The sequence below is a fragment of the Polypterus senegalus genome, chromosome 3, assembly GCF_016835505.1.
Source record: "Polypterus senegalus isolate Bchr_013 chromosome 3, ASM1683550v1, whole genome shotgun sequence".
Lineage (NCBI taxonomy): Eukaryota > Metazoa > Chordata > Cladistia > Polypteriformes > Polypteridae > Polypterus > Polypterus senegalus.
In genome coordinates this window covers 256482149-256498621 of record NC_053156.1, presented here as the reverse complement: position 1 = coordinate 256498621, position 16473 = coordinate 256482149, and the positions used below count along the sequence as shown (strand labels likewise).

Sequence of the window (16473 nt, the reverse complement as noted above, 5' to 3'; positions counted from 1 at the left end):
TTGGTCTCGTCCGATGCGAGAGATGGACGTCTGAAGTGGAGCTCCGCTAGCAGTGGTGCTATTTTTCATATTATTTGCTTATTATTCTGAGATATCCTGTATTTATTCAACCCGAGAGGGACCGCTACAGTATATGTAAACACATATAAACATGGCCAACAAGAAGGGGGGTCCGAAAGAATCGAAGACTAAAGCTACATCCAAGCTGCGATCAGCAAGCCCTAGTTCGAGATACGGCCTCTCAGAGACAGACCTGGATCAGATGGGCGACAGTACAGACTCCTCGGGACCACGGTCCGCTACATCGTCGCCTGCTGAGAGCGAAAAGGGGAGCGAAGGTGCGATCGTGAGTGCAGATGTGGATAGCTCGCCGATTGGAGAGGATTACCTGAAACTGGAAAAGGCCGGGAGGTCCGCGGCTTCAGTTACGCAATCACGCGGGACTGGAGCAGCGGGACACCGCTTCAGCAGAGTCTGCTGCTTCATCTACGGTACAAGAAGGCACATTTGAGCTATCTGAACTGAAAGTGTTGCTCGCTGAGCTCAGGCAAGATATAAAGAAAAGCGAGAAGGCTAATGAGAAAGCAACGGCAAAGGCACATGAGAGACTGAAACAGGAATGGAAACAGGAGATGAAACAGGCCAATGAATGTCTGCGACAGGAAATCCAACAGGCAAATGAAAGGCTGCGCCAAGAGGTACAGCTTGAACTTCGACAGGTGCTGGGTAAAATTGAAGAGCGCATTGAGAAAAACTCGGCTAAACTGAGCACGCTTGCTGATCGATTGGAGCATCTTAGTGAGACATTCACGAATCGGATCGAAATAGCCGAACATCTAGCTGCCAGTGCCGAGGAAAGAGCAGTAAATGTCAGTTCGAATGTAAAAACTCGGAGAAAAACTTGGAGACAGACTGGCTGCTTTAGAAGATGGGAATAGAAGGTATAATGTCAGAATTGAAGGCTTGCCGGAGAATCGAGAAAGTTTAAACCCGGTGAAATTCGCAACTGAACTTTTTTCTAAAATAATCGGGGCGACTTTAAAGCAGAATCTGAGATAGCAGCGGCTTACACGTCGCTGATCAAACACCGTCAGACCCCGACCAAGATCTTTTATAGTCCGCTTTGAACGATTATCATTTAAGTTAGAGGTGATGGAACTCCTCAGGAAAAAAAAGGAAGATATTATATATGAAGATTGCCACATTCGCGTCTTCCCTGACTTCTCTCCAGCAACAGCTATCAAACGCCGCCTTCTATAATATTAAACAGCGCTACGGCAAGCCAATGTCAAATACGGCCTCCTGTATCCGCAAAACTGAAAGTGGAATGGCAGGGTCATTTCTATGTTTTCGCTAGCAAGGAGGAGGCAGAAAATGAGTTAAGAAAGCTGATCCCGGGACTATTCTGATACATAATTGTGAGTCATGGCGGTAAATGATAAAGCTAGGATTAATAATCTACTGTCTGATCTATTTGGTTTTAAAATACGGGGTTTTTATCAGCATATATTCTCATATTCTTATATTATTATTACTTACTTATTACTTATCATTACTTAGTATTACTAGGGCTAAATGTTTATGTTTTATTGTGCTTAATTACGTTTTCCTCCTCTTTTTTCTTTTCTAATTATTTCATGTGTACCCTAAATGAGACTGTTCAATATCATACCCTTGGTTTGCTGTTATTGCTATTACTGCATTAAGACTTGTTATGCTTGTTTTGGACACATCTTTAACACCATCACCTGGGTTTATTATCTGGGGATATCATCTTAATGCACTAAAATTGATGAAGATTATATGTATGTATGTATGTATGTATATATATATATCTATATGTATATATGTATATGTATATATATATATATATTAAGTGCAAAATTCTTTTCTTTCTTTTTCCTCTTTTAAAGACTATATTGGTAACAGATATCTCTATCTTTTAACCTTAAAGCGCCACTGCATGGGGGCTTGATGTGCTTTGGACGTGCTCTGTCTCTGGGTATGTCAGAGGACTGGGACTGCATGAAGTGGGTTTTAGCCTCACCTGGGGAGGCAAAAAGGGAGGGTGGGGGTTAAGGGGAAGAGAAAGAGAGCAGGCTTGATCTATATCTAATCTATCATCTCAATCTTTATAATTATAACTATCAACGTAATAATAAGCTGCATGGCAACAACTCTTGGGGGAATAGGAAATTAAGACCTAAACTATTTCACTTCCAGTTAAGACTATAATATGACACCAAAAACTCAGAATCAGTGTCTCCATGATGGGACAGTTAACTTCGTAAGCTGGAATGTTAAAGGCCTGAATCACGAATTAAAGAGAAAGAAAGTACTTTCTCACCTAACAGGTCTAAATGCTAAAATAGTATTTTTACAGGAAACCCACTTACTAAGTAAGGATCAGTTCCGCTGCAAAAGACTGGACTGGCCAAATGTTCCATTCTAGTTTTACAAAGAAAACTAGAGGGGTGGGAATTCTCATACATAGAACAGTACCATTTGTAGCATCAGATGTAGTATTGGATCCTGAAGGGAGATATGTGATGGTCATGGGAGACTTATCTAACTGTAAAATGATTTTGATAAATGTTTATGCACCTAATGTTGATGATAAGGAATTTATACAAAATTTATTTGCATCCATTCCCAATCTGAACACTCATAAACTTATAATGGCTGGGGACTTTAATTGTGTTCTAAATCCACTTTTAGATAAGACTTCCTCCACAGGGGAACGCAACTAACACCGCAAAGATAATTACAAAGTTTATAACTGATCACAACTTATCAGATCCCTGGAGGTTTTAAACCCAAATTCAAGAACATATTCTTTCTACTCACCAGTACATCATTGCTACTCAAGGATTGATTACTTCTTTATAGATAATAACTTCTTGCCTAAGATTAAATCTTGTAAATACGATGCTATTGTTATTTCAGACCATGCTCCGATGATCTTGGAGCTGAAATTACTAAGCCCCATACACTCACCCCGCAGATGGCGCCTCAATCCGCTTCTATTAGCTGACGAGAATTGTACTGAATTTATATCCAAACAAATCGAATTCTTTCTAGAGACAAATACATCCCCTGAGATCTCTGCAGGAACACTCTGGGAAACTCTTAAGGCCTTCTTAAGAGGACAGATTATCTCATATCTTTCCCACAGAAATAAATCCGCGAAGAAAGTAGCAGAGATAAAAAGCGAAATTACTAAAATAGATGAAGAACATGCCAGACTACCAAGCGAGACTCTACATAAGAGGAGGCAGGCTCTACATTCAGAATTAAACCTCTTGACAACTAAAGAAACCGAACAACTAATTTACAAATCCAGACATCATTATTATGAACATGGAGAGAAAGCTAATAAGCTTTTAGCGCAACAAATTCACAAGCAAGAAGTGCGCAACGCAATCTCGGTAATTACTAACACGAATGGAGATAAAATCATCGAACACAAAAATATAATGTGCACTTTTAGAGACTACTATAAATCCCTATATACTACTGAGTTTAAAGAAGACAATATACAATCTAATGCATTTCTGGATAAATTACAGATACCACAAATTGACGCTATTAGTGTGGAGGAGCTCGATAAACCTCTGTCATTATCAGAATTACTGGATGCTATAAAGTCACTCCAAGGTGGAAAAGCAGCAGGCCCTGATGGCTACCCTGCAGAGTTTTACAAGAAATTCTCCGCTCAGCTAGCTCCCCTCCTATTAGCAACATTTACAGAAGCCAGAGATAACCAATCTCTTCCACAAACCTTTCGCCAAGCACTAATCACTGTCTTTCCAAAACAAAATAAGGACTTATTACAATGTGCATCATACAGACCAATTTCACTTCTGAATAACGACGTTAAAATACTCTCTAAAATCATAGCTAGAAGGATGGAGAAAGTGCTCCCTCAATAATATCACAAGACCAAACTGGATTTATTAGGGGCCGACACTTATCTTCAAATCTTCGACGCCTGTTTAATGTAATATACTCACCAACTAAATGAAACACCCCAGAAATATTATTATCATTGGATGCAGAAAAGCATTCGACATGATTGAATGGAAATACCTTTTACTATTTTGGAGAAGTTTGGGTTTGGCCCAACATTTGTGCATGGATTAAATTACTGTATACTAACCCAGAAGCTTCAGTTTGCATCAATAACATTTGCTCAGACTACTTTAAACTAGAACGTGGCACAAGACAAGGATGCCCTTTGTCACCACTGCTGTTTGCAATTGCCATTGAACCACTGGCAATACATTGTCGAAATACTGATCAGATAAAGGGGATTAGCAGAGAAGGACTGGAACAGAAAATCTCATTATATGCAGATGACATGGTACTGTATATATCGGATCCAGAAAATTCTGTGCCTGCAGTCTTAGCAGCACTCACAGAATTTCAAAAGCTCTCTGGTCTCAGAATTAATCTGAATAAAAGTGTACTCTTTCCGTGAATTCAAGCATATAATATTAGATTAGACACCCTTCCTTTTATCATTGCAGAACAGTTTAAATACCTCGGGTAAACATCACAAGTAAACATAAAGCTCTTTATCAACAAAATTTCGTCGTCTGTATGGAAAAAATTAAACAAGACTTGCATAGATGGTCAACCCTTCATCTCACACTAGCTGGAAGAATTAACACTGTTAAGATGAATATTCTTCCTAAGCTCCTTTTTATTTCAAAACATACCAATATACATTAATAAATCGTTCTTTAAGCAATTAGATTCAACAATAACCTCATTTATTTGGAATTCTAAACATCCACGCATCAAAAGAGCGACCCTACAAAGACAAAAGGCAGAAGGCGGCATGGCTCTACCTAACTTCCAGTTTTATTACTGGGCGGCAAATATACAGTCGATAAGAACCTGGACACAAATAGAAGAACATACACAGGCATGGACCGCAATAGAAGTAAAATCCTGCAGTACTTCTTTGTATTCCTTGCTTTGTGCTCCAATAAACACACGCTATCGGCAATACACTAATAACCCAATTGTGCTCCACTCACTTAGAATCTGGAACCAATGTAGAAAGCATTTTAAGACGGAGAAGCTTCTTTCTGTGGCACCCTGCAAAAGAACCACCTCTTTCAACCCTCACAAACATATGCAGTTTTAATATCTGGAAAAATTTGGAATTAACTTGCTTAGAGATCTTTATATAGACAACGTCTTTGCATCCTATGAACAATTACGTTCCAAATTTAACATTCCAGCTACAAATTTCTTTCACTATCTTCAAATCAGGAACTTTGTTAAACAGAACCTTCCAGATTTTCCTCATCTTGCACCCTCATCCACGCTGGAAAAATTATTGCTCAATTTCAAGGAGTTAGACTCCATCTCTACAATATATAAAATCCTTTTACAATCCCTTCCTTTCAAAGATCCAAGAGGACACTGGGAAAATGACCTCTCAATTAATATATCAGAAAAGGAGTGGAAAGTAGCAATGCAGAGAATTCACTCAAGCTCCATATGCAAAGCATACAATTATACAACTCAAAATTATATATCGAGCACATCTGTCTCGACTAAAACTCTCCAAAATGTTTCCAGGGCATGATCCAACCTGCGAACGTTGCAACCAAGCCCCAGCCTCACTAGGTCACATGTTCTGGGCCTGCTCCAAATTAACATTATTCTGGACAAAAATTTTAATTACCTCTCAGACAGTCTTGGACTCACAATCCCTCCTAACCCTTTAACAGCTGTGTTTGGGGTTCTTCCAGAGGGTCTTAAAGTGGAGAAAGACAAACAAATTGTGATTGCATTCACTACACTGTTGGCACGCAGACTTATTCTGATAAACTGGAAGAACCCAAACTCTCCTCTTTAAGTCAGTGGGAAACTGATGTGTTATATTATTTAAAATTGGAAAAATCAAATACTCAGTTAGAGGATCTGTGCAGACTTTTTTCAAAACATGGCAGGATCTAATCAGTAATATTTTGAAATGATTTTATAAAGCACAGAGAATTTGTTGATTTAGGTATTTTTAAAAGCCTTAAATTTTACACCGTTTGGCTTGCTCTCTCTCTCAAGGGTGGGGATCGATCTGTTCTTAGCATAATTCTTTTTTTTTGTAAAAACTTGATTGCTATGTATTGATTGTAATAAAATTAATAAATAAAAAAAAAAAAAAATAAATAAAAACATATTCAAATAAATAAATGTATGGTCACCTGTGACAATAAATACATAAAAACATAGATATAGCACACATGATCATTTTAAACCAACTGTAACCAATTGCTCTTCCAATGTAAGTAAAATATGGCATTCACTGGGAAAGAAAGTATTTTGGCTATTTCCTTGCATTGTTATGGCATGTACACAAAGAATTAAAGTCTAGTATATGTTTGCCTGTTTGCATGCATTTTCAGGACACATGATATTTTTAAAACATTGCTGTTTTGTTTAAATATTGCTAGATAAAAACAAGGAGAGGGTAATGATACGACATGCTAAATGTCTTGCCTGATGACCTCACTGTGTAGGGTTATGGCACAAGACAAAACAGTAGGAAATGAATCCATGTGATACGTGGACTTTTAAAAAGGAAAGTAAACTTAAGAGGACAGATTATCTCATATATTTCCCACAGAAATAAATTAGAAACCAAGAAAGTAGCAGAGCTAAAAAGCAAAATTACTAGAATAGATGAAGAACATGCCAGGCTTCCAAGTGAGGCTCTACATAGGAAAAGGCAGGCTCTGCATTCACAACTAAACCTCTTGACAACTAAAGAAACTGAGCAACTAATTTATAAATCCAGATATCATTACTATGAACACAGAGAGAAAGCTAATAAGCTTTTAGCTCAACAAATTCACAAGCAAGAAGTCCGCAACACAATCCCAGTAATCACCAATACGAACTGAGACAAAATCATCGACCACAAAAATATAATGCACACATTTAGAGACTACAATAAATCCTTATACAGTATTCTACTGAGTTTAAAGAAGACAATACACAATCTAATGCATTCCTGGATACATTACAGATACCACAAATAGACACTTTTAGTGTGGAGGAACTTGATAAACCTCTGGCGTTATCAGAATTACTAGATGCTATAAAGTTACTTTATATCAGGTGGCTACCCTGCAGAATTTTATAAGAAATTCTCCGCTCAGCTAGCTCCCCTCCTATTAGCAACATTTACAGAAGCCAGAGACAATCAAACTCTTCCTCAAACTTTTCACCAAGCATTAATCACTGTTTTTCCAAAACAAAATAAGGACGTATTACAATGTGCATCATACAGACCAATTTCACTTTTGAATAATGATGTTAAAATACTCTCAAAAATCACAGCTAAAAGGATGGAAAAAGTACTCCCTTCGGTAATATCACAAGATCAAACTGGATTTATCAAGGGACGACACTTATCTTCAAATCTTCGATGCCTGTTTAATGTAATATACTCACCAACTAAGTCAAACACCCCAGAAATATTATTATCATTAAATGCAGAAAAAGCATTTGCCATGAATGGAAATACCTTTTTACTACATTGGAGAAATCTGGGTTTGGCCCAAACATTTGTGCATGGATCAAACTACCTGTACTGTATACCAACCCAGAAGCTTCAATTTGTATCAACAACATTTGTTCAGACTACTTTAAACTAGAACGTGGTACCAGACAAGGATACCCCTTGTCACCGCTGCTGTTTGCAATCGCCATTGAACCACTGGTAATACACTGTCGAAATGCTGATCAGATAAAGTGGATTATCAGAGAAGGACTGGAACAGAAAATTTCTCTATATGCTGATGATATGGTACTGTATATATCAGAACCACAAAATTCTGTGCCTGCAGTCTTAACAGCACTCACGGAATTTCAAAAGATCTCTGGTCTCAGAATTAATCTGAATAAAAGTGTACTCTTTCCAGTGAATTCTCAAGCATATAATATTAGATTAGACACCCTACCTTCTTTCATTGCAGAACAGTTTAAATACCTAGGGGTAAACATCACAAGTACACATAAAGCTCTTTATCAACAAAATTTCACCGTCTGCATGGAAAAAATTAAGCAAGACTTGCAAAGATAGTCAACCCTTTATCTCACTCTAGCTGGAAGAATTAACATTATTAAGATGAATATTCATCCTAAACTCCTTTTTTATATGAAAACATTCCAATATACATCAATAAATCATTTTTTAACCAATTAGATTCAACAATAACCTAATTTATTTGGAACTCAAAACATCCACGTATCCAAAGTGCGACCTAACAAAGACAAGGCAGAAGGTGGCATGGCTCTACCTAACTTCCAGTTTTATTACTGGGCAACAAACATACAAGCTATAAAAACCTGGACACAAATAGATGAACATACACAGGCTTGGTCTGCAAAAGAACTAAAATCCTGCAGTACTTCTTTATATTACCTGCTCTGTGCCCCAATAAATGCAATTTATTGGCAATATACTAATAACCCAATTGTGCTTCACTCACTCAGAATATGGAACCAATGTAGAAAGCATTTTAAGATGAAGAAGCTTGGCACCTCTGCAAGAGAACCACCTCTTTTAACCTTCGCAAACATATGCAGTTTTTAATATCTGGAAAAAATTTGCTTAGAGATCTTTATATAGACAACGTCTTTGCATCCTATGAACAATTACATTCCAAATTTAACATTCCAGCTACACATTTCTTTCATTATCTTCAAATTAGCAACTTTGTAAAACAGAACTTGCCCGATTTTCCTCATATTGCACCCTTGTCCATGCTGGAGAAAATATTGCTCAATTTCAAGGACTCAGACACCATCTCTGCAATACATAAAATTATTTTACAGTCCCTCCCTTTCAAAGATCCAAGAGGACAATGGGAAAAAGATCTCTCAATTAATATATCAGAAAAGGAGTGAAAAAACGCAATGCAGAGAATTCACTCGAGCTCCATATGCGCAAAACATACAATTATTCAACTCAAAATTATATATCGAGCACATCTGTCTGACCTAAAACTCTCCAAAATGTTTTCAGGGCAAGATCCAACCTGCAAATGCTGCAATCAAGTCCCAGCTTCACTAGATCACATGTTTTGGGCCTGCACCAAATTAACATCATTCTGGACCAAAATTTTTAATTACCTTTCAGACAGCCTTGGTCTCAGAATCCCTCCTAACCAGGCCCGGTCTTAGGTATTATGGGGCCCTAGGCGAAAGGGGGGTCCAGGGGCCCCATAATACCTAAGACCGGGCCTGGTTAGGAGGGATTCTGAGACCAAGGCTGTCTGAAAGGTAATTAAAAATTTTGGTCCAGAATGATGTTTATTTGGTGCAGGCCCAAAACATGTGATTTAGCCAGTTTGCACTGTTTCCATTGGGCACCACGTTGTAGTATGTAGCTAAGCCCAGCTTAGTTTTTTTGTATTTTTTCTTTTTTTAGTTTTTTTGTCCTTTTTTATTTTTTGGGATATTTGAAACTTTTGGAATGTTTGAGAAATGATAATTTTCTGGGTTAATACTTAATTCTTATTTTATTTTACTGAAGTAATTATGAGTCTCGGGATATATTTCAAACTTCCTGTTTCTGGAACACTTTATGACGAACGAAGCAACAATAAGATTACAACTAGTGAGCAGGCGTAGCAGCAGTGATTGCAAAAAAAATCGAAAAACCATGTACTGTAAACAAAGTGTTATTGCTACTCTGCTACTACTGAGCTACATGCAATTAAAAATTTATTTTGCGCGCTTTCTTTGAGGCAAAGTCATGAAGCAGCTCAGAGTAATCCAAAGTTTGAACAATGTTTTGTTCTATAGAAATCAGTGCTAAGCTATTTAAGTGTTCTTGCGTTGTTGTTGTTCTCAAATAATTCGAGGGGAGGAGAGGGGCGAGCCAGGGGCCCGGACGCCGGGGCCCTAGGCGGTCGCCTACTTCGCTTATGCCTAAGGCCGGGCCTGCTCCTAACCCATTAACAGCTGTGTTTGGGGTTCTTCCAGATGGGTTTAAAGTGGAGAAGGACAAACAAACTGTGATTGCATTCACTACACTTTTGGCACGCAGATTTATTTTGCTAAACTGGAAGAATCCTAACTCTCCTCTTTTAAGTCAGTGGGAAACCGATGTTTTATACTATTTGAAATTGGAAAAAATCAAATACTCAGTTAGAGGATCTGTACAGATTTTTTTTCAAAACATGGCAGGATCTAATCAGTAATATTTTAGAATAAGCTCTTAAAGCACTGAGGAAGCAATTATTTCTGTATTTTTTTTTCTTCTCCATTCATCTCTATTGACTTATCAAACTCATCAATTTAGGTATATTTACAAGCCTTAAGTTTTATTCTGTTGGCCATGCTCTTTCTCTCAGGGGTGAGGGTCGACTTGTTCTTAGTCCTACTTTTTGTAAAAATATATTGATTTGTATGGTGTGATTGCAATAAAATGAATACAAATTCCAAAAAAAAAAGTGTTCTAAAATTCCAAAATTGCATTTAATTTTTATATAAAAATCTAATGAGTCTGCTTTAACTTATATATTTCTAGTTTGGCTCAGAAATCTTAAAATTAATAACAGAAATTTGAAGAATTGTAAAAGAGAGCCTCACAATGATTACAACCTAAAGTATAAATCAGTTCGAACAATCAAAGAACAAAGCATTAAAGTAAGCAGAGTGTACTCTGTCATGCGGCACTTACCCACTTTATTAAGATCTCCAATTTTTGTCATCAAGTTGAACTTCTGACAGTGATTACTGTGATACTGTAATTGATTAAAATGTTCTTTCATTTCAATAGCTGTCAAATTCCTAAATTAGATTTATTTTACCAGAAAGCTGTATGCTCTACACCTGATAATAGTTTGTAAAAGATGTTTTGTTTGCATTTCTACAAAAAAACAATATATACAAGCATTATGTTATTTAGTATGTTAGTAAGTCTTATTTTTACGTTTAGTCACTATGTAGTGTGGTTTATGCGAATGTTTTCCTCTGGTATCTCAGTTTCCTTCTGGTATACCTAAATTGGCCTGATACAAATGTGTGCATAAGTCTGCCCTGTGAAAGGCTGGTATCTCATCCGAACTTGGTTACTTCACTCTGTCATAGGCTGCTAGGAATGGCTTCTGCTCCCTGCAGCTTTGTAATAGAGTGAGAAATACAGTGGAAATCAATGAAAACTGTTATTAGTGGTAATGCACTTTCTTGTATAGTAATACATTAAAGGAAAATAATTTAGAGATTAAGGACAATTTCAAAAAATGTAAATAATTCTGACACTTTCAAGATTTTCTTAAAAGGAAATGACACTTAATATCTAATTCAAGCAACATTTAAGAAATCTGATCATCTGATTTATTAGTGATCAACACAGCCACTAATGCACTCTAAAATGACATTAAAAATGAAAACACTTCAATCCTGCATTCAAAAAATTTGCATGGTTATCATAGCCATCAATCAGCAAAGAAGTATATGTTTTTTTATTAATCTGAGTGGAAACCACTTTAAACTAAAACATATATTTTAGAGTTATTAAGTGTTAAGTGTTTCTAAAGAGCTTAGTATCATATAAATCTATAACAAAACACCAACAAATGAATAGGTGAAAAAAATGATTTTCATGTTATCTTCATCCTGGTACATTTCAAAAAGAATGAACTCCAAATACTTACCTTTACATACAGCTGCTGAAACTCATCCAAATTAAGCCTTCCACTTGGACAATCCTTTAGAAATCCTTTGTACCACTGTTTAAGTTCATGTTCATTAAACTCTGTGCTCTTTACCAAGTCCTCCATAACTTCAGGGGCCAGTTTGCTGTTCTGTTTCCCCATTGTTTCTGAAAAAAAGAAAAACAAAGAGCTGCATTAAATATACTGAAGCTCAGGTTTTGTACACACAGAAATGTACTTGTCATTATTATGAATTTTTGAATGTGAATCTTTGAATGCTGAAAACTGTATTCAATTAAAAATCAAATAAACAAAAAACACATTACTCTCATATAAGATGTAAATATCATGACCTGTACTTGCAGTATTATGTAATACTATATATAAATATTAATTATAAGATATACTCTAAATAGCAATGGTACTGAATTTTCATTATTATTTCCTGTAACACACCTGATTTCTGTACATGGATTTAATTCTTTTTGGTATTTTGTAAAGGGTAAGAAAAATAAATACTTCAATTGTTAAGACATATCCCCATTCAGAACTGGTTTCTACATTTTATCGATTGCTGCAAAGGTTGGCAACAATCCCTCTAACCCTGAACTGGATTAACCAAACTCAAAAACAGATTGACAGATTAAAGACTACATTAGTCTAATTAACCTATTAGAATACTATTCAGTGTTTTAACATATTTAAATGTAATAATGTTAGCATCTGAGATCCCCATAATAAAGATAAACAACTAACATATTTACATCATTTGATATAAGAGAGAACCTGAAGAGCTAGCTTATGAAAGAGAAGTATGTGATGTATGAGAAACTAACTAGTTTCAAATGGCCAACATTACACTGCAGTTTCTATCTATCTATCTATCTATCTATCTATCTATCTATCTATCTATCTATCAGTTGCTCTACCACCTTTAGGCAGTTCGAACCATAATTTGGTATAGCTCATACCTGCATATAAACCCATTGCCCAGCAGCTGCCATCCTCTACCAGGACTGTGCAGGAATGGACAGTGGAGGCTGAGGAGGCTCTGACTGATGCATCTGAAAACACTGACTGGGACATGCTTTGTGAGTGCCAGAACATTGTGGGAGTCAGTCACTGTATCTCAGACTAAATCAAGTTCTGTGTGGATATAGTCCCCAAAAAGACAGTGCACTGTTTCCCCAACAACAAACCATGGATGACAAAAGTCTTGAAAGCCCTTTTGAACAGGAAGATAAAGGTGAAATAAAGCAGGTGCAGTCAGAACTGAAGAAGCATCTCCGAAAAGGGGAAAGCCTGCTACAGAGAAAAACTTGAGCACAAGTTACAAAAGAACAACATGAATGAGGTATGTAATGGGTTGAAACTATCACTGGCTACAAGCAGGCTGTAAAATTTGGTGAGGAAGAGAACAACAGCAGAGCTAATGAACTGAACCAGTTCTTCAACAGATTTGACTCATTCTTGACAGTACAGCCCTTACCCAAAACTACTAGCTTCTGAGAACGATTTGAGGAAATTCTGGAATCCCAATTGCCATCTGCACAAGCTTTCCCCACAATAACATCACACTTGTGGTCTCCAGCTCCACTCCACACTCTGGACGTTGTGTCTCTGCTGACGAAGTGAGGAGAGAGCTGAGGCCAGGGCCAGATGGAATCAGACACAGAGTGCTGAAAACATGTGCTAACCAGCTCTGTGGGGTCCAACAACACCTGTTCTCTCTTTCCCTGAATTTGCAGAATGTTCCCCAGGTGTGGAAAACATCCTGTGTGGTCCCAGTTATAAAGAAAGGTCATTCTAATGATCCAAAGGACTTCAGACCAGTTGCTCTTACTTCATACATCATGAAGACCTATGAGAGGCTGTTCCTAAAACAGCTACGGCCCCTGAGTTTAGAACATCTGGATCTTCTGCAATTTTCCTATCAGACACACATATAAATGTACAAGATACCCTCATCTATATGCTCCACAAACCTACTCCCACTTGGACAAAGATGGCACAACAGCCAGGATAATGTTCTTTGAGTTTTCCAGTGCTTTTAATACCATTTGGCCTCATTGAATGTTAGAAGATTTTAAAGCTTGTTTCCCCCACAATCTCCTGGATCATGGACAACCTGGCTAACAGACAGCAGTTTGTGAGGCTGGGAGACTGTGTGTCAGAAATAATGGTATATAATATTGGAGCACCTCAGGGAACTGTCTGTCTCCATTTCTGCTCACCCTCTACACAACAAGCTTCCAGCATAACACCAGCACTTGCCATCTGCAGAAATTTTCAGATGACTTATCCATCATAGGCTGTATTAAGGCGTGCCAATGTGCCCTGAGACATGTCACCATCCAGGGAGAGCAAGTGGAAGTTGTGGAGGGCTACAAGTACCTAGGGGTCCATATAATAGCAAACTGGATTAGTCTCACAAGACATTTACACCGTATAAGAAAGGTCAGAGCAGGCTGCACTTGCTAGAGAGACTCTGGTCTTATTTATGTTTATTTACATCTTGATTGATTACCTGCATCATTTGTCTTGTGAGTCAGTATCCTTGTTTTTATGTTTCTGCTGCTGTGTGCATGTGAATTCCCACTTGGGATTAATACAGTTTTTCTAATCTATCTATCTATCTATCTATCTATCTATCTATCTATCTATCTATCTATCTTTCTATTCATATATCTAGTTTTTGGAACTTTGCACTACACTGAACATACAACTGGGTACCCCTTAATGCAAGGGAGCAGCTCTATAGCCACGCCACCGTGCCCGCCGCCACCCATGTTTAATACATGCTTTAATGCATTTCATCGTGAAGAAGATATCAAGTATTTCTCTTAGTATTCTGAATGTTCTTAGAGCAGGAACATCATGAAGTCAATGTGTGGCGATCGCTGTCTGCGCCTCACAGTGCAAGAGGAAGTCAGTTGAAGAAGCGCATAGAGATTAAAAACTGGGTCGGGGAACACTTAATATAAAGCATTTAATGTGCTACATTAATTAATGAAGGGGTTTGAGAAAATCTAGTAAATTGAACATTCATTTTAAGATGTTTAGTTTGCGACATTCTACTGACAAAATAAACAATAGAATAAAGTGTAAATGTCGACTTTAATCTCGACATAAATGACGAGAATAAAATAGAAATGTCGAGAATAAAGTCAACATGTCGACTTTAATCTCGACGTAAATGGCGAGAATAAAGTGGAAATGTCGAGAATAAAGTCAACATGTCGACTTTAATCTCGACATTTAGACTTTTTTTCTTCAGTAACCAGGTTTCCATCCAAGGAGTTTTTGCGAAAAAATATTTAGCGCTTCAAATTTTAGCTGATGGAAATGCTAATTATCGATAAAATGTTGTACATGTCGACATAATATTTTTCTGTTTAACTTTAGCGCGTAAATTCCATATCGATACTTCAGATGTCGCAAAAACTACATTGGAAACACTTTTTGTCGGAAAAAAGGGCTTTAACGCAAATAAATGTGTCACATGATACATTTTCATCACGTGCAATCAAAACGAGAATAGCGGAGCGGTTCGCATGGTCTGATGAAGAGACTCGTTATTTCTCGTGATGAGCCAATGCAGTAGCGGATAGGCTGGGTCTCCTGCTACTAAAAGGGGTACCTGAACTCCCTCCACATCAACTGTAGCCTGGGGGTGTCTCTCAGGATGTCTAAATAATACAAAAACCGCAAAGGTAATTTACTGTGCCAGTCAAAATATTTAATAAACTGTGTGTTTCATTATCTAAACATTTTTTTCTTATTATTAAATGGCAGATGTTTTAGCATATATGAGAAATTCTCTCATTAATATTAACTTTAGTTTTTTTTTGATTAAACGTCGTTATTTTGTATTAATTCAAATTTCAGTTTTAATTAAAAACCTTAAGGGAAGCAGGTTACAGTACTAATTCAGTTGTTATCGCACTGAGAAGGGATGTTAAAAGGTAGGCTCACCTGTACAGATCCGATGCTGCAAACACAGCTGCATCATGGGCACTTCCAGGAGTGCCAACGCAAATGTCTTGTTTCATGCACCGGTCATCAACAAGGGCCTGGAGAACAATAGATGGCCACCCTTTGCGATTAATGTACTCGCGGTAGCCTTCCGTTGGGGGAAGAATAGGCAAATGCGTGCCATCCAGCGCACCTTAAATCTGTGGCACAAGATGCACCAAGGAATTGCGATATGCAATTTCATTGGCCTCCGCTACAGTCGGAAGTCTGATATAACGGCGCATTAATTTTTCTTTAATAGCGGTGCACACAGCATATACACATTGATGGACGGTAGTTTTACTAACCCCGAAAGTTTCTCCAACTACTCTATACTCGGCGCAGGTTGCCAGCTTGTAAAGGGCGATGGCAATCCGCTTTTGGGTTGGAACCGGTGGTCGGTGACAGGACTGATGAATCCACACAACATCTCAAACATCGGCCGTGTCATTCTAAAATATTGCAACCAGAGATTTTCTGTGAAGTGTCTCCCCACCACCTCCTCCCAGAAGGTCTTATTCCGTCGTCTCTCCCATACCCGCACTGGGGTACGTTCTTCAAGCTCTAGGGCTATCAGACAAGCAACTGCTTCATTCTGCTGTCGTCTTCAGATATTATGTACAATTCCAATTATTTGTGAAACTGAAATAACAGTAAGCTGGCAAATAAAAAAAAAAACTGAATAATCTCTCAATTTCTTTGTTTAGTGGAGGTGGGTGTAACGTGGAAAACAAAAGGTAGATAATTTGCGACATACACAAAATTATGTATG

General features: G+C 37.6%; 1 protein-coding gene across 1 annotated transcript in view; it reads right to left on the bottom strand.

Annotated features, from left to right (window-relative positions):
* vsnl1b (visinin-like 1b) overlaps positions 1 to 16473 on the bottom strand; it is a 212268-nt gene that overhangs the window by 134191 nt on the left and 61604 nt on the right. Inside the window, exon 2 of the mRNA XM_039748935.1 lies at positions 11688 to 11854. Coding sequence (XP_039604869.1) covers positions 11688 to 11849 — 162 coding nt within the window. The 5' untranslated portion in view covers positions 11850 to 11854. The remainder of the gene's footprint in view (positions 1 to 11687; positions 11855 to 16473) is intronic.